Source organism: Lagopus leucura, unplaced genomic scaffold (assembly GCF_019238085.1).
Source record: "Lagopus leucura isolate 7727_CA_CO unplaced genomic scaffold, USGS_WTPT01 Super-Scaffold_73, whole genome shotgun sequence".
NCBI classification, from domain to species: Eukaryota; Metazoa; Chordata; class Aves; order Galliformes; family Phasianidae; genus Lagopus; species Lagopus leucura.
In genome coordinates this window covers 22,746,391-22,764,720 of record NW_024962252.1, presented here as the reverse complement: position 1 = coordinate 22,764,720, position 18,330 = coordinate 22,746,391, and the positions used below count along the sequence as shown (strand labels likewise).

General features: G+C 38.1%; 1 protein-coding gene across 4 annotated transcripts in view; it reads right to left on the bottom strand.

Moving 5' to 3' along the window:
- Positions 1–18,330, bottom strand: part of KCNQ5 (potassium voltage-gated channel subfamily Q member 5) — a 246,908-nt gene that overhangs the window by 34,093 nt on the left and 194,485 nt on the right. For 2 of the 4 annotated variants that reach the window (XM_042890593.1, XM_042890601.1), the window contains 6 exons: positions 15,852–15,929; positions 15,309–15,434; positions 7,952–8,062; positions 6,158–6,253; positions 2,279–2,373; positions 42–68 (listed from right to left, as the gene is read on the bottom strand). In XM_042890593.1, the coding sequence (XP_042746527.1) occupies positions 42–68; positions 2,279–2,373; positions 6,158–6,253; positions 7,952–8,062; positions 15,309–15,434; positions 15,852–15,929 (533 nt within the window). Of the gene's footprint in view, positions 1–41; positions 69–2,278; positions 2,374–6,157; positions 6,254–7,951; positions 8,063–15,308; positions 15,435–15,851; positions 16,028–18,330 lie in introns of all 4 variants that reach the window. The other 2 variants (XM_042890578.1, XM_042890585.1) reach the window with 1 other exon arrangement.

Sequence of the window (18,330 nt, the reverse complement as noted above, 5' to 3'; positions counted from 1 at the left end):
CAGAGATTTCAAAGATGGAAGAAATAAATTAAACTACAAACCTGCTAGAAGCTTCCCCTTGTTCTTTTCTTCAGGTCGGGGAGTGGGAGGGAAAAACATATTTGTTATGCAGATAGTAATCACATTACTCAGTCACAGATGATGTTAGATATATGCTAAACGTAAATGGATGTGTTAATTAGTGTACAACACACACAATACATTGCAACTACAAAAACATTCAAGCAAGACTCATAACTACAATGCTTCTGAAAAATAAGCTTTCCATTTGTTTTAATACATGCACAACATGCTTAGTACATACCACTGCAGACTGAGTTGGCAAAGCACTTAGGCAAAATGCATTGCTGACACATATGCAACAGAAAGCTGTAGGCTTTAAAAGGTTTAATTTTAGGGTATCACAGCAATAGGCTTATATATACTAATAACATGCTAATAACATTAGATGCACTTTCGAGGGACAGTCTTATTGAGAATATTTTAGATGGGATACAGCTTCATTATTTCATATCCATCCATTCATACCAATGTTGTCTTCAACCTGTTTGTATAGGTCAAAATTTTTTGCATGTTTATTAAAATCAGTGTTCCATGTTACTTTTAATCTAAAAGCTCCTTTTAGTTTGAAGCATTTTAGAATTATGATTAAGGTAATTGATTGCTTATGGCTCTGTTCTTGTCAACTCTTTGAAATTCGAAAATCAGCTTTGGGTACCCAGCCAAACCTCTTTTTTGGCTGAGTTTTTTGGCACACAATTACCTTTTTACTGTCATGTGGATGTTCATCACCCAGCTTTGAGAGAAACCACTAATTCTCTTGCACTGTCTGCAATAACAACAGTTAGGATGCTTATCAGAGCTTTCCCATAAGGCTCTTATTGTACTTCTTTCTAATCCTTATTATTGTTTACTTCCTAATTTGTATCCTGTATTGCATCAGTCAACTTACTACCTTCTGGAAAATCTTTACTTGGACTGCTGAAGGGTCTTGGATGGCCAGTGCTCTGTGGATTCTCAACCACATAATGACAGTGAATATTTTCTGTTTGCCAAGCTGTGATATCAGGTGTTTTTAGTTACCTTCCACTGACTGGCTGTGTAACTGAGGATACAATTTCATTTAAGGAAACACTAAATTTAGCAGAAGTAATGACAAGAAACAGGAAATTCCCCAGAGCATTCATTTGCAAAAATGCCATAAGGCTGTGTTCCTTTGGAAAGGTGTTCTGCAGCTACAGTCTAAAACAGAGGCACAGTCTAGTCAAAGAGTGCAAAAATAGTTTTTAACTAAAAGAACAAGCTCTGTATTAATATTTTCTTTCTTAAACATAATTTTAAACTGGGCGAATACTTATACTGAATTGTATTGGTTCAGGGAAAAATTGCATTCATTAGTGTATTTGCTCAAATGCTCGTTGGTTACTGTGAAAAAAACAGAGGTATATGCCAAAGACAAATCATTAGGGATTGAGCTTCCCTAGGAGAGTCTGGTTTTGGTCACCCTTCTACAGCAAGAGGAAAATGCACTTTCCATTGTCCTCTCAAATTCAGGATCTTGATAAAACAAATCTAGCAGAAGAGCAGTTAAATATGTTTCTGTCCCATATAAAACAGGGTTTGGAGGAGAGCAGAGGAGGGGACAGCTGTTGGTTGGCACTCCAGTGTGCATTTGCAGTGCTGTCACCATATGCAGCTGGGACTGAGATGCGTTCCCGTCTCATCCCGTCTTACAGGTCAGGAAGTCTTTCAGCCCTGATCTTCACCTGGAGCAAGCTGGTGTTTTACATGAATTTATACCAGAATTTAGTTCAGGATCAAAACTTTCAAAACTGAAGGGAGCCATTTTTTCTTAGACAGTAAGTAGTATTTTCCAATAGGCATGTCCTATAAATCTATTCTAAATAATGTTATACCTTTATCAACAGCACGCAGGAGGAGTTAGTATAACTTCAAAATGGGACTGTGATTATTAATGAGTATGTTAAGGCACAGCTGGTATGGAGCATGGATAGAAGTAAAACATTACCCTTGATAAATGTTTTCTCATTGAAATGTTTCTAATGCCTGTGTTCAGTGATACTTCTTAGATAAATGAAGGTGATTTGTATCTGTCTCTCTGTACTAGGCTCCCAGATAACATTGGCCGGATTTGTTAGTTGAAATTTTTTATAAGAGAACTTAAGAAGACAAAACAAGACAAAACAAACAAATAGTAATATATATATAAGCTTGAACAGACATCAAGAACGGCACCAGCTGCCATATTTGTACCTACTTTGTAGGGCTGCAGGTATGCAAGGCCTTCAAATGAGGCTTCCAGGTAGCAATGGAAACCGATTTCTCATCAGCCGCATAACTACGCCATACACACTACGTGCAGGATATATGATAAAAAAGAAAAACAAGGCAAGAGGGAGCAGGGGATGAAACAAAAAATTGAAAAGCAGATTAGTAACCAATACAAGTCATGGCTTTCTTTCATCATTCATAGCACTGATACATGCCTGAGGGGAGGAAGAATACTTTCATAATATCGCCAGGTGGCAGTCAGGTTTGTTCGGCTGGTGTCGGTAGAATAAAACCGCCAAGAAGCCTGGTATGGGGAAACAATAGAAAAGCACAAAGGAACCAAGAACATGAAGTGACAATGCCACCGCACTGGTCATGGAGAGAGTGGATTTTGCTCAGATTGGGATGTCTGTATTAGAGTGAGCGAGTAAATACCAGCAGAAACCTACCAAAGCTTTTGTAAATCAGAACATGGTATGGCAAGTGTTATTAGCTTCATGGAAGTACCAGAAAATATTCAGCATAAAGGAGCCTGAAAAAAGCATCACAGTGATTTAGTTGTGACAATTCCATAGGGGAAACCCACACAAACTTGCAGTTTCAGGTAAAAAAAGTGTCACAATACATTTTGTAAATGATAATGAAAACCAGACAAAAAGCATGTAGAAGTATTCTCTGTGGTTTGAAACACTGCTAAATGCTTAAAACTATAAATTAATCGATTTCAAACGTGAGCAACCAAAGCTTAGCACTGAAAATGTATTCAACACTTAGATTTATAACTGCATGTGGATAGTAAGATAGATCCTCATCTCTGCAAACTGGTACAGCTTTCCTGATGTCAGCACAACTATATTAATTTGTACTAGCTGAGTATCTGTGCTTCCTGTATAATGTCAAGCATTAAATGTCATCCAGATACTCTTGTATAGAGTTTAATACCCTGTGTCTTCCTGCACATCTCCCGCAGATGCATCTAGCCTTCATCTACAGATGAAGAGTCTGTCGCTTACTTGGTAAGTTGTTCCATTGGCTGATCATACACATTGTCAAAAATCTCTGCATTATTCTTAATTTGAAACTTTTTGGTTTGGCTTAAAGCCAGATAAATTTGTTATGTTTCTATCTACTAGATTATATGGTCCTGTAGTTTCCAGCACTTCCTCCCTGGATTTACATGCTTCAGTAATATTCACACTGCATGCTTCTTATAAGCTAAACGAATAGAGAAAAGTATGTTCATATTGTACATTATACTTGATTGTTACAATAGCTTAGCCATCTTGCAAACAGGTCTGAGCTCTAGTAGACAGAGTATCTGCAACTGATGAGTTAGCAGAGGCTAAATCTACGGAATAACTCACCAGAAAATAGACATTATCCTGATAAACTAGAGTAGTGATTCACAAGGTAGCTCATCGTCAATATCCATAATAAACAATAAAAAAAACCCAACAGGCCATGTTACAGTAGATGATATACTGTTGAGATCCACCCTGAAATTCTAAACATGACATTTTCTCCATTATTTGGACTCTTTTCCAACCCCCCCTACCCTTCCACCACCTTTTTTTCTTTATTTTCTACAGTTTTCCAACCTCATTTACAAACTGTGGTTGTTGGTTTGATATGCAGCATGTTAGTACTGTTAGCATCATTACACATGGTGGTAATGTCAGTTTAATAAGTTTCTTCTTCCTTATGTAACTGTAATAAGCTTTGACAAAATAACATACTGGGAACTTGTATGAAGCTCTCCACCCTTCTTCCCTATTCTTTCTCCTCTGTGTTTCTCACGCTTGGACAAGTACTTCCCAGAGTTGCTAATATTAGGACAGAGTCCTCTAGTTATACACTGAGTGCATTGTTTCTGGATCAATAGTTTTGTACTTGGTATACTAAGCCATTTGGTTGGAACAATTCCAGCCTGATCATACTCAGATTCGCTGTCATGTGCCTGCCCTCATCTTCACTATTCCGCCATACACTGGCAAATTGCTACATTGGCAAATATCACCATCAGTAATTTTATATTAATTTCCAGATGACTAAAAATGCTGAACATGAAAATGAACATGAAAATGCTGAACAACCTTCACTTCTTAGATCCCACCACAATTATCTTCCTTTTACAGTGATTTTGTCCACTGTATCTTCCTGAGATCAGCTGGCTGCCTACTCTTAATCTGTTAAGTACACCATCTTTTAAATATTTTGATTGGATTTTCACACAACAGTAAGAAGAGGTACATCCAAAGCCTAAATCCATTATATCTATCCTCTGTCAATCAAACTTTAATCTCATGGGAGCAGTTTAGAATACATGTTTTAGAAAATATCCCAGACTCTCATACTACAATACTGTAGACACAAAATGAGTGAGTTTAGCTTTATTAACCACTACAATAATTGATGAAAGCTCCCAAAATAATGCCTCCTACTTATTTCCATGGAAACCACAACAGATACAGACAGCACAAATCCACTATTTGATAGAGAAAATTTTCTGGTACAAAACACTATTTTTCAACATAGTCACCACCACTAGCTATGCATTTTGCCAGTGGTGAACAAGAGCCTGCAGGCCACGCTCACAAAAATCTACATGGCTTTCTAGAACATGGTTTGTCTTTCACATCATTCTTGCCACTGCTGAAATACACCACCCATCGCTTCACTGTGCTCACATCCACTGTTTGTCTCTATAAATGTTCAGAAAACATCAAAAATATCAATAAGTGCAGTTTTTTCCACATGGAGGAATTCAATTCCACATTTGCTTAATATGCACTTCCATGTCAGACGTCATGACTGCTCTTCTGCTGTCACCCGTTGCATGGTGACAAAATGTAATAGAATATTGTAGGAAAGGTTGAACCTCTACTGCTATATCACCAACATCTGCCTCTGATGACACAGGCCAACACAATAAAATAGGAGGCATTACTTTTGGAGCAGCCCTCATAAATGTTTGTAAGATCCCCTCTCAGACTCTTCTGAAGAACAGCCTCAGGACTCTCAGCTTTTCCTCTTAAGGGAGATGCTCCAGGTCTCTCTAATCATCTTCCTAGCTCTCCGCTGGACTTCCCCTAGATGTACCCTGTCTCTCTTGAACTGGGGAGACCAGAACTGAACACAGTGCTCCAGATGTGGCCACACCAGGACAGAGTAAAGGAGATCACCTTCCTCAATGCACTGGCTATGCTCTTTTAAATGCACCTGAGGATACCATTGGCCTTCTTGGTCACAAAAGCACACTGCTGGTCAATCTGTAGTTCACCAGTCACCCTGATCCTTCTCTGAAGAGCTCTTTTGTAGCAGGTCAGCCCCTTAATCTGTACTGGTGCATACAGTGACACATGCTTTAAAAAAAAAAAAAAATTTGCAAATCATTGATTGGCATCATGATGTCAGTATTGGAGCTGAAACCGCTTACAAAAATTTCAGAAGTTTGGGAATTTCTAGTTCCTACTTCTTGAGCTTTTGAAGTGATTAATATTGAAATTAGTCTTTTAGACAGGACTCTTCATTTTTACCAAGCGCATTGCTCATTGGAATACTCTTAACCCCGTATTCATGAAAAGCAGCTTAATATTGGCAAAGGTGCTGCTCTGTCAGTTGGGCTGTCCAGGGATCACTTCTAATTCATCAGCTACAGAAATGCAATCAATTCAGTTTCTTTAGCATGGATGAACAACTCAAAAACTGCATATGGAAATCCTATACACATGAAGAAATGTATTTCATGAAATTAATCTGTGTTAAACGTTATTTCCACAAAACTTTCCAAACTGAAATAGTAAATCTTGCTCCAATATGTACTTTAAATCATCTACTGCTATCTTCTTACTGGTTTCATATTTACCTGAATTAGACTGGCAGCTGGATTCCTTCTTTTCTCAAAGTGTTTCTGGCGATGCTGTTCCTGCACTTTTAATGCAAATCCTGAGCCAAGGATGCCCTGCAATTCAATGCAATATTTATGAGTAGGTATTTTTTTCCTACAAATACACACAATCAGCTACATAGTTTAGATCTGGAATAATCATATGTGTACTTCATTTATGACTGCACAAGGCAGTATGAGGCTCAACAACAGAACCCGTACATATTTAGACTGGAGACTCTTTATGAGATAACATCTGTGGTAGTATCAATGACTGCTCACCCCAGCCATTGCCTGAGTTTATATTATACTATATTTCCGCAACTCTAAAGGCCACACACACACAGACACACACACATACATACATCTATAGAGTCAGGCAGGAATTTTCAGAGGAAAGTAAGCCATGAATAATGAAATGACCAGCTGACAGATACACCAGACATATATAAATAACAAAGGTCATTTCTGCAGTGCTTATTATAATTTTTGATTTTTGATTTTTGAAATGTTAAAAAATGCCTTATTTAAGAGATTAAGACCATTTTTTCTCACTAATTCTCATCTAAATAATCTCCACTGTTCGTTGTAGAGGATATATAAAAAAGCTGACAATGAATCTTCTCCCTTTCAATTTTTTACTTTTTTTTTAAGTAAGATATATATGATTACTGCTAGACGGACTAAAAGACCAAGAATGTTTCCCTCCTTGGCTTGGAAGGAGTACAACACTTCTTCTGGACATGCCTGCTTTACAAGGAAGAACATTTCCACTTGATTCTTAGCCAGGATAAATAAAAAATACTAGAAATGCATGAAAGATTCACACATACATTTTACAAACAGAAAAGTATTTGTGAGGAAAATCAGTTTCTGTGTATAGATGTGACACAAGGAACAACAGTTCTGGCATCTCTGATATGTAATGTTATTCATCTTCTACATGTTCTTTTGCTAAGACTAAATTTCTTGCTAGTGATTACTAGGTAACAAAGATAATTAATTACAGTAGTTGTCATTAAATGTCAAAGATTCATAAACAGGCAATGTAATATAATTATTATGCATTATAATGTCACAGGTACCGAAATACTCTCTTTGCATAAAATAAAAAGTAAATGTAATACATTAGATGACTTGATGCTGTTGGCAAATGCTGACTTTTAATCTTGTTTATATTGTTGAAAACAAATGTATTATTATAACGTACATATTTTATAATGACCTGTAGATAATGAATCCAAGCATTAAAATGTTGATGGAGTATATAATATATATGGAATATAAAAAGATTCAAATGTCACTTCTGGTTTCCTGCTTATTTAATATTAATTTAAAAGAGAAAGGAAATCCAGTCTTTCACAATTGCACTACACTCAGAAACATGAAAATTATCTCACTTTTCCTTTAATAGAAACTAAGAAATACATATCAACTGATTTTTTTTTAAACTCTCAAGGAAAAGCAGTAATATATGACTCAAAATTCATAAAAAAAAAGAAAGGAATTTCAATCTTACACAGCAGTATGCTACCTAATTTAGGGTTATATCCCAGTTTGTCCCAGCAAAAAACTTTTCCAAAACTCACATAATGACAGCAACATCAAACCTTTTATTTGGGTGCTAGAAGCTCACCAGTATTGTCACAGAGTAAAAAGTCTTAAACAGTTGTTCTTCATTTAGAAAGTTTCCTTCAGCTTTTTGTATCCTAAGAGCAGTATGAGCTACGGAAGTTTCTATGATCATTTTACAGTTTTTTTAAGCATACTCACAGCAGGTAGTGCAAAGAAAGAAATGCCAAGTAGAGCAAATCCTGCAGAAAGCAACCTTCCAAGCCAAGTAAGAGGAGTTTTGTCTCCATAGCCAATGGTTGTCAATGTGATCTAAAAAAAAGCCCAAAAGATTACCAGAAGTCCCTCAGAGGTTAGTCTGAGATTATATAACTGCCTGAAACAGTTTTTTTCCACTATATAACTCAAGACATGTGAAACATATACAGATATTTCTAAAAGATAAACATACAAAAGTAACATGAATACATTATTCTATGAAAACTCAATACTGTTTATGACTGAATAAAACAAATAAATAATAAACATGAGAAAAATACCTCAATAAGCAATAAAGAAATAATAGATCAGAAGGTCTGGGATTTCACAGCTGAAGCAAATGATGGGAAATGATATAAATTGGGCAGCAAAAAGTGTCCTTTTGAGTGGATGTACAGATGTTGTACCTATTTTCAGCAGGACTGTACATATTTCACAACTACATAAATGTAAATTACACAGACAACATATTGGAGAAATACAATAGTGCTAAAAGGAAACTGGAGTTCGAAGACAGAATATTCAGATACCAGGAGTGATTAGCTGTTGCTTTTTCTACAAGCCCATCAGTACAATTCAGGCTTGGTCATTTTCTGAAACAAACAAAAAATGCTAATCTAAGGATGGAAGGAACCGTAGGAAGGTCCTCATCCTTTCCCCTTCCCGCTGACAGGCTCAGACAGACCTATGTGAGTCCTCACACAAAGATAAAAGACACTGCAGAGCTCCAAGTTGTCCAGCAACCCAAGGTTGTTGGATAGTGTTAGCTAAGACCTGTGTGAGAAGAGGTCAAGCAGAAATAACAGTGCATCTGTAATTCCTTCATGAGGACAGTGCAATGATAGGCACATCAAACAGATGTTTCAAAATCTGTGGTGTGGAGGTCAGCAACCTTGCCATTTAGCACCATGACAGGATGGCACAGACTGCTGCATGTGCAAATCACCGACTGCAGGCTGTGTACATGTACAGCTGGGACTGCTGGGATACTGGTATGTGGCTGTGCTCTACAAAACATATCTCTAAGGCAAAATAAGGCGAAAGTTCTGGCTTCATGCCTACGTGTGCCTGTGCCTGGGATCCTCCCCAGTCTAAAGAAATGCCCTCCAGACTACTCCTGGCCTGGGAGGTGTGCCAGGACCTAACTAGGGAACCAGACTGGCAGGACCGATAGGCCTACGTACTGCTTGGTGCAGCAGCCAAAAGCAAGACAGTCAAGTAGAGGATTTCTGAGGCCGGGTGGAAGACTGCAGGGACTGTGCTCAGGCAGCAGCACACAATGTTAAAGGACAAAGATAGACAACGACCGGCTGAGTGCCAAGGATTCCAGAGCCTGTTATTAATGGCGAACATGTGCACAGAGAATTATTTTACATAGTGTACCAAATGTGGGCAAGTTCAGGCTTAGCGAATATTCTGGCAGTAATGAATTCTTCAGGAAAATGCCTTCTAGAGACAATATTTTGCTTCCAGCTTCCTCAAAGTTCATTCCTATGAAAGACAGCCAAGCAATTCTATTTAATGTAGGGGTCACCACAGGACAAAAGAAGGAAAGTCTTTTGGAAGTAATTAGATTTCAACTATTTAAGGCTCCTTAGATAGTAAACAGTGCCTTTAATTGCTCCCATTGTTGGGAACAAACTGCGGATGTAATTTCCCTCAGAAAGCCATAGTGACTAAAAGGCAGTGAGCTGAAATATCTCTGCAGCTGAAATTTCAAGTGGTTATCAAGTCTCAAGGTAGTAATGCTAGCCTGGAGGGACACATAGCTTTCCATCCTTGGGTGCTTATCAGGTCTTGCTTCTCTTCACTTTTCTGCCCTCTCTGCCTGCATCCCCCTTTCCCAGCTTTCCAACCTAGGAAAGCAGAATTACCCATATTCTTCTGTGGTTTGTTTTGGTGAGTTGGCTCAGCTCACAGAGACATCTAACAAGCACCAGAGTCTGCACAAGGCAGGCAAAGAAAGCCTGCCTTTACTGAGACTGAGTGATAACAAAGAAGATGAGAATGCAATCCCTTTTCTTTCCAGAAGAAGTGAGATGTTGCAGCCATGATCTTGAACTTGCAGAGGAGCTTGGTTTGGTTTTATTCTGCTTAGCAAGGGTATTCCCAACTCAGCATTAGAGAGCAAGTGCCTCTAAATCCATTTTATTTATCCTCTGTCAATCCAACTTTAATCTCAGGGGAGCAGTTTAGAATATATGTCTGAAGCTATTGAGACTCAGAGAATAATGAAGCACCTGAGCAAATGAATCCTTTGAATAGAAGTTCCTCAAAATTCATTTTCAGACCAATCATCATGAAACACTTTGCAGCTCTGGAATGAGCCCAGTTACTTGGCTTCTACCCAGCTCCCTATCTCTTCTAGATGCAGGAAAGTAGAGAGATCTCTCCTACCTGGGCTGACAAGAAGGAAAACAGACCTCAGTGCCTTTGCATATTAATGATATTGTCACCTAGCATCTTCTGAAACTGTTAAAAGATGAACCTTTGCGATTTGATACTTGAGAGCTACACAAAACCAGGAACAGTCCTACAGAATGTATCTACGGGATTTCTCCAAAGAAAAGAGTACAATCATTTTAAAGCCTTTTTTCCCATTCTTTTAGGTCATGAAGATGTCTATGCATATCAGTGGCTTGTTGCTCATTTTGGGGTCTTTTGTCTCAGGATGGTCTTTATACTGACACATGGATATCAGAGCCACACCATGTATTTATTTGACACCAAACAAATTGATTTTATATTCCTCTGATCACACAACTAAGAAAATATTTTCCCAGATATCCACATGATCCAGTTCAAAAATAAACCTCATCATCTTTGTTAGTACTGCAAGCAAATAAATGAACATAAGGCTCTGAATGGCATAATCTTGGGGTAACATTAATTGAGTGCAGTGTGGAAAACTACTGGACATGAGACCACAGTAACATGAGAAATGATGAGATGTGACTGATAAGAAAGATGCTGACAAAAGTTACAGCTGGTACTATGAGGGAATGTTGGATCTCATGGGGAGTTAAGGGAGAAATGACCTTAAGTTCAAAGATAACTAGAGGAGAATACCGGGGACCTTCAGAAGAATTCAAGTCTTGCAAAGACAACAATACCTAAGTTACTACAGCATTAATACTGTACAAGACCAAGAGTGACTAGAACACAGTATCAAAAAAATACAAAACCTGAGTATGGGTGTAACAAGCCTATGAAAGTAAATAGGGATGAGTTGTTGATCTGGGAGGAGGCTGGTGCTGAGAGAGGAACGTGATGAAAAAGGATCAAGAAACAATAAAAGGGAAAACAAAGTATGGGGATACCTGCTGAACAGCCCTGTGTCTGTTTGCTTACCACAGCCTATATAGGGGAAAATAAACCAAACATTTTAGTTTCTTTGTTAGGATTCATTTCTCCTAGCTTGAAACACAAAATGTTAAGGTGTTTTCACATGATCTAGTCACTTAGACTTGCATAATGGAAAGGAAGATTTCTTGAGCATGTAACTCAACATATCCTAAAATGCAGGATTGGACAGATAAAGCAAGAAACATAGCTAGTCTCAAAAAACACTGTGACAGAACTTGTATTATATCTCATTGCTGGAACTAATAAATGTGCTAATAATAAGTGAGGCAATACAATAACGAACGAGCTTATATAACCTAAGTGCCTTCAATCAGATGAGATAAGACCCAGAGGGCTTCCCTCTTCCCTAATATTTTTTCTGACATAATTTTATGTTCTGATAGCAGTACTTACCTTTTGAATCTTTACCTGACATCAATTAACCGAAAAAAATTTAGTTTGCTCAGACTATCATCACATTAAATTTGAAAAACACCATCAATATTGACTCATTTGAGCTAGTAACCGTGACAGTATTATTCATTTAAGTTGTTTTGTTCACCTACAGGTCACTGTGGAGTGCCAGAGCCATTCTGTATCCAACTGTAACTGTAACTACTGGATACTAGTAGAAAATAATATTTTATTAAAAGAAACTCTGTTAAATGTGTAGGAGAGACTGAAATTCCAACACATTTGCAGGTAAAAGTAAACAAAATGCTGCTATGAACATGATCAGTTCTAGCTACCGCTAACACTTCTCAGAAAATCATGTAAGGTTTGATTTTGAAAGATCCACAATTTTTTTTTACAGACTTTTTGTTCCCATACAGTTTACTTTTTTTTTTTTTTTTCTGTTAAACCATTTCTAGTAAATTCTGAGCTTGAACTCTTCATACAGTGCACACTTAAGGCTATGTTGAGCAGCACCATGGGGACTCCAACCATAAGAATGTTCGCAGTAGAAACATTAGCACGATGCTTACACTGCACGTGGTGCAGTACAATGTGCAACTACGGAGCAGTATTCAGATGCAAATTAGTATGCCATATCCTGTCTTTTGTCTTAGTGCAAAGCTATGGGCTTTAAAAATGAAATTCATGAAATGTCCTTCGCATGGTACAACCCTCAAATAATTGGAATTAATGCTAATTGCCACATGCTGGGTCTGGACCGGGAGAGGAGTGTAAGTGCTTCTAAAAGCTTGAAATTTAAAAAGACAATTTGTGCCTGACTTCCACGTGATCTTTTCTTTCTTCTACTTCTTGCCATCACAGAATTCAATCTTGAATTTGGTGGTTTAAGTAAGAACAACTTTCGCAAATAAACAAATCAATGGGACTAAGCATTGATTTCCCCTAGAATGCCACAGAATCTGACCTTTTCAAAATCTGCATGTGGGTTACTCTGGCAGTAAAAACAACTCGTGACTAAGAAGCACGTTATGCATTCCCCACATGCTGTTTTACATATTATACAAAAAATACTATTATTAAAATGGAAAAGATAACAGGTAAAGGAGAACACAGATTTTTCAGTAATGTTGTGCACTTAAGTACATTAAAAATTTAAATGTATTTCATGTCACACCCTGGGGGAAACAAGGAAAGGTATAGAAATATATAATACAGATTGTTTTCAGATTTTTGATTATAATTTGCTGTTTTACCTGCTGATGTCAAGAAAAGATTCATATTTTCTCAGTTGCACTACTTATCTGACCTATGAGTCATACATTCTAGCTTCATAGTATACAAAATATTTTAAGCACCACTTCATACAGTGATTACTTCTTAGCAGGGTTTTTCCTTAAAAAAATAACAGTCAGCAGGTAGTGCAAAAGTGCAAATTCTAAAACAAAGATCATACTCCTGCTGTTAGTGGTGCTCAGGAGGAAAGATGTGGATCTGACATGAGCCTCAGTTGGGTACTGGAGTTGAGGGTTTGCTGAGTCTTTCCCATTCCTTGTGGGTCTGTGTCCCCTCACCAGTGCCTGCTGGCAGACGGGTGCAATCCTGTGCTAAGCCCCAAGTCTCTGCCTACCCAGTGCTAAGTCACACGAAGCTTTGCAGACATATAGGAGTTGTTTCCTGGGAAACTGAGTGGCTGGAAACAGACGTTCTCAGACCCATGCGACACAACATCCCATCTGCATGACCTACAGAGAGCTTCTTGCAGGACTCGCTGCCAAAAAAAGAGGAAAATTATGTTTGCAGACTACTGGAGACTGGGTACCCAAAGGGAAGGTCACTGGCATCCCAAGCCAGAAGCTTTGGAAAGCCGTAAGCCAAATCTGATGAACCTCAGCTTTTGGAGAAAGTGAACCTCCTTCTGCTTGGGATGAATTGTTTCAGTTACAGACAGAACTCATGAAATAAACAGTTATGGTGAGACTGAGGGCAAAACCTGCTTTGATGGCTTTAGACAATGTGAATCTTATTTGCATTCACAATACAGAGTAGAAGCGTGTATGCTATTAGAGTTTTGCCATGACACTCTTAAACAAGTTTCAGGGAAAATATTTCTGTCCTTTTGTAGATGTGCAAATAAGAGCCATTAGGTCTGGCTTTTCCTACCTCCCCAGTTTTGTGCACGAGTACAACAGTACTAGAGAAGATATGTAACAAATGATTGTTCCTAGGATGAACAAATTTGAAACACAGAGGCTAGTTATACTAATAGGAAATGACCCTGACCTTGGCTCAGAATGTAAATGAAACTTATTAAAAATACTTCTCAAAGATTTGGAAATTTTGGAAAAAGTTTTTGAATAGCTCTGAGTCTGCAAATACTACTGAATCCAAACAGAGTCCAAACAGAAATCTTCATTTCTGCATCTCTCTGATCAGAAAAGGTGGCAAAGGCTGCTTCAGCTCTCATCCTTATCCCAGGAAAACTAATGAGTGCTCTTGGTTATGTCAGCATTAATGATCTCACTGAGGCATCATTTCTTTATCGAGACACTATCAGAGCTCATGGTGTTTGTTCTACTGAAACAGAAGGACAAAAAAAAAACCCAATAATCCCAAAACATCCAAACCCTTCCACATTTTTTTTACTGCTTGGCAACAGCTCTGCAATAGGCTTTGCTGGGGCAAGTATTCTAGCTGCTGTTCAAGTAACTCCCACATAGTACAGAGGTCTAGCTCATTACAGAGCATATTTAAAAAAAAAAAAAGAAAGCAAAAAAAAAGCAAAAAAAAAAAGGTTTACATTGGGCCATAAAGGAATAAATCAACTACTTAGACACCTAGGTCGTCATTACCTCATTGTTCATTTAAAGCCTGGTTTATTTAAACACATAAGCATTCATATAATCCTCCTACTTTTGGAAAAGCAGTCAGGCATGTACTTACATCCCACAGGTTTCAACAAAGTAATTGATTTGATAGTTAAGCAAGACCTTAAACGCTCAACTAAATCAGGGCTTTTACACCTGTAGAAAACACTGCTGAACCAGAATAAGAATATTTATTCTTGCCTTTTTGTCCTCAAGGCACAGGGAAGGAAAAAGAACTTCATTCTAAGGGCAGTGAAAAAACACTTCCTTTCACTGCAAAGCTGATGTAAGAATTTTATTCCCACTTCCCTGACACTTCCTGCTCTGCAGCTTATAGATCTCATTTGGATCAAAGCAGGTCTTTGTGGGACATTACTACAAAACGTATTAATGAAAAGATCTGGCTTAAAAAGTAAAATGCTTTGTTCTCTTGGAGGTTCAGAGATCTGATTTGCAGCAGAAACTCATAAAAAGCTGTCCTGTAGGATGGAGTAAAATGAACTATGGATGTACAAATGAATAGCTGGATTAGGTGTAGGGAGACTCTGGGACCAGCTTTCTGCCAGTGGAAACAATTCACAGAACATCTCACTAAGTTAAAATCAACAGCAGGTGCAATCCAAAGCGCCCTAGCATACTCACGAAGCAGTGCATATTTTTTTTTGTGTACTTACTGTGCCCCACCAGAGAGCATCTGCATATGTGGAGAACTGATTATTTGCATCTTTTTCCACCAGATAAACCAGGAAAGATGAAAAGATGAGTACTAAAAATCCTATGTACCAGGCTGTGATTAATTCCTAGATAAAACAAAGCAGAGATCAATATCCATTTGAATGACTGAACAGAACAGCACTTTAAAAAAGACACAGTGAAAATATCTATATACTTTTTTTGGCATTTGAGTAGTTAAAAGTCAAATGCTTCCCTGCTGATGCAAATTTTCTTTAAAAATGGACCAAATCTACTCCTTTGATGCACTAGGAACTTCACTAGTGTATGCAGAATTAGAGTAGCACATCAAATCCAACATTTTCAACATATTCAAAAACCTTTCAGTATTTAATATGGCCTCACATAACTGCATCAATGCTCAATACAACTGATGTCATTTCAAGAAATTCTAGATATTCTGCTCAAAATTGGTTAGTATTTATTTCCTTGGATTCTTGCTGAATCCAGTGAAGACCTCAAAACCAGCACTTATGATTACATACCTTGCTATGTGCATAAACTACTGAACCTAATAATTTCCAAGTGCCTCCTCTTCGGTCCATGCGCACCATACGAAGGATCTGTAGGAAACGAAGACTTCTCAGTGCTGATGTTGCAAAAATGTTACCCTGAGTTTTTGCAGAAACAACTGCTATTGAAGCGATGAGAACAATGATGTCTGAAAGAAATACATTATAGAAAACATTAATGTCCATGTACCAATCAATAACACGTATTGTTCATGAGCTGACTGGGGACAAAAGAGAGACTACAGGTGGAAATCCAAAGCAGAGAATTCTGTTTGAGACAGGATGTGAAGTGAGGGTTGGAGGCAGAGTATGCCCTGAGAGATTTCTAGGGTGAAAACTCATGGCAGTCATTTTGAAAACATATGAATAAGAGGAGCAGATTTGAAGGATCCTCATGTTTGATCTTTGAAGACTGGTGTAGCACCTGAACAAATTAGTAGATGGTCTTGAATGTTTTCCCCTTTCACATAGCAACTTTCCTGTTGAAAAGCCAGAAAAGGAAAGAAAAAAAGAAAGAAGAAAAAAATAGAGCTGCCTCAGTGATGAGAATCCAGTGGAATCAGACTTATTGGTTTCCTGTGAGTACAAACACTGTTCAGTCATATAGTTTCTGGACCCAACTCCTCTGATGTACCATTTCCTGGAAAGGAAAAAATACAGTGCTGGGCACTCAGAAGTATTCTTATAGTTGGCAGCTTGGCAAGATGTTTTTTGCAGCCTAGCAAGTGTTAGGATTTATTTCTTCAGGTCATAGATTCAAACTGTGAGAGCGAGTTTGTTCTGCATGAACTAATCAGCCAACTGCCCTTTGAGCCAGAACAGCATTTAAAGGGAGATGAGAAGATAACAGTGAAGGCACACGGATACTGTGAGAAGGAATAATGTTCTTTTGTGATTATTGGGGCAGACATACTGGTATGCAGAGAGTGGAAAAGGACAGAGAAAACACTGTTACTTCACCACCTCATCATTAATTTTCTGACCTTTAAAAGCTTAAAGTCTTTTTTTTTTTTTTAACAAAGTACATGGTTTAAATCTTAAGATTTTGTGCTGTTTGCTTGTATGCTAATATGCAAGAATAAACTAAAACCATATTCACAGATGAGAACTTCATGCTAACATGAGTTTTACTTCTTTTGTGTTAGGTATAACACTCACCTCGTGCCAAGATGGCTTTGCCATCTTACCGTTCTATTAAGGGTACAGACACTTTTGTCATTCAAGGACACTTCTGTAGAATTGCACAAATCCTTGCCACAAACCAATAAAAGTTTACATGAGCTCAAAACCAACTGGATAATCTCATATGAGAAAACAATCCAGGTCAAATAAACACCTAGACCCTACTTCTGTCTCAGGAAATCTCGAAGTATTAGGCACTAGAGGCTGAGAAATATTACTGCATGCTTGTCTTCCTTATGTGATCTTCCCTAACCACCCACTGCTGACTAGTGTCGCTGTTAGACAAGTACACAAGCCTGGATTGACCTTCTGCTTGTCTTCTGCTCTGACATTTTGGCTTCTACATAGATGGATCATATTTGGCTACCATATAGTTGGCTACTGTAAAACTAAATTTGCTTTTAGACGTAAATCTAACAAGTTTGGAGAGCCAGAAATAGATATAATATCCTGGGGTGTCTCTGCACCGTGCAGAGCTCAAGAGCATAGTAATCAGATGCAGAAGGACTGGGTAAGAATTCAGAAACAGGATAATCGATCGGGAAAAGTTAAAGATGTCAACAATCCTAATGTGGACCATACAAAGAAGTGCAGTAGGATTCAGCTCCACGCTGACATTTAAAGTCTTAAGTTGTGAATCAGGTGTCTATACGCCATGCAGCACAAGGCAATCACGTCAGCTAAGTGTGGTGTGCTAACCCTTAAGAAGGCTCCTGCTGACTGCTCAGCTGACTTGTGCTCAGGGCTTGGCACAAAAAGAGGATTGTTTCATCTGCCTGAATTTATTTGTCCAGTGCCATCCGAGATGCCCTAAGGTATCTGAGACATCCACTAGGTCCAGTAGATATGCCCTCAGTCTTGGGAAGCCTGTGCCCTTCTGGAGAAGTAGCTAGAGAGCAGGGAATATCATGTAACAGAGGACACCTCTATTTATCCCACTGAACTAAGCCCTAGATCTTGTCCAACTGGAAGTATGGATGTGCAGCACATACAAGCAATCTTCTATATTTAGGAGTGTTTATCTGGATCTGAGGCTCATGTAGGGTGGGCAAAAAAGCTGTGAGCAATATGGACTGTGTTGAAGAAGGAGTATCTCTGGTTACTAGAAGAACATCACATTTAGCTTGGCTTGATCCACACTGCTCTCCACTATGTAATAGCCATTTCTAATTAGTGGGGGAAGCTATCAACAAATCATATATTATCAAAAAACAGTGTGCACTCCAGAAAAAACAGTCTTAGAACTTGGAAAATATCATCCAAATATTAG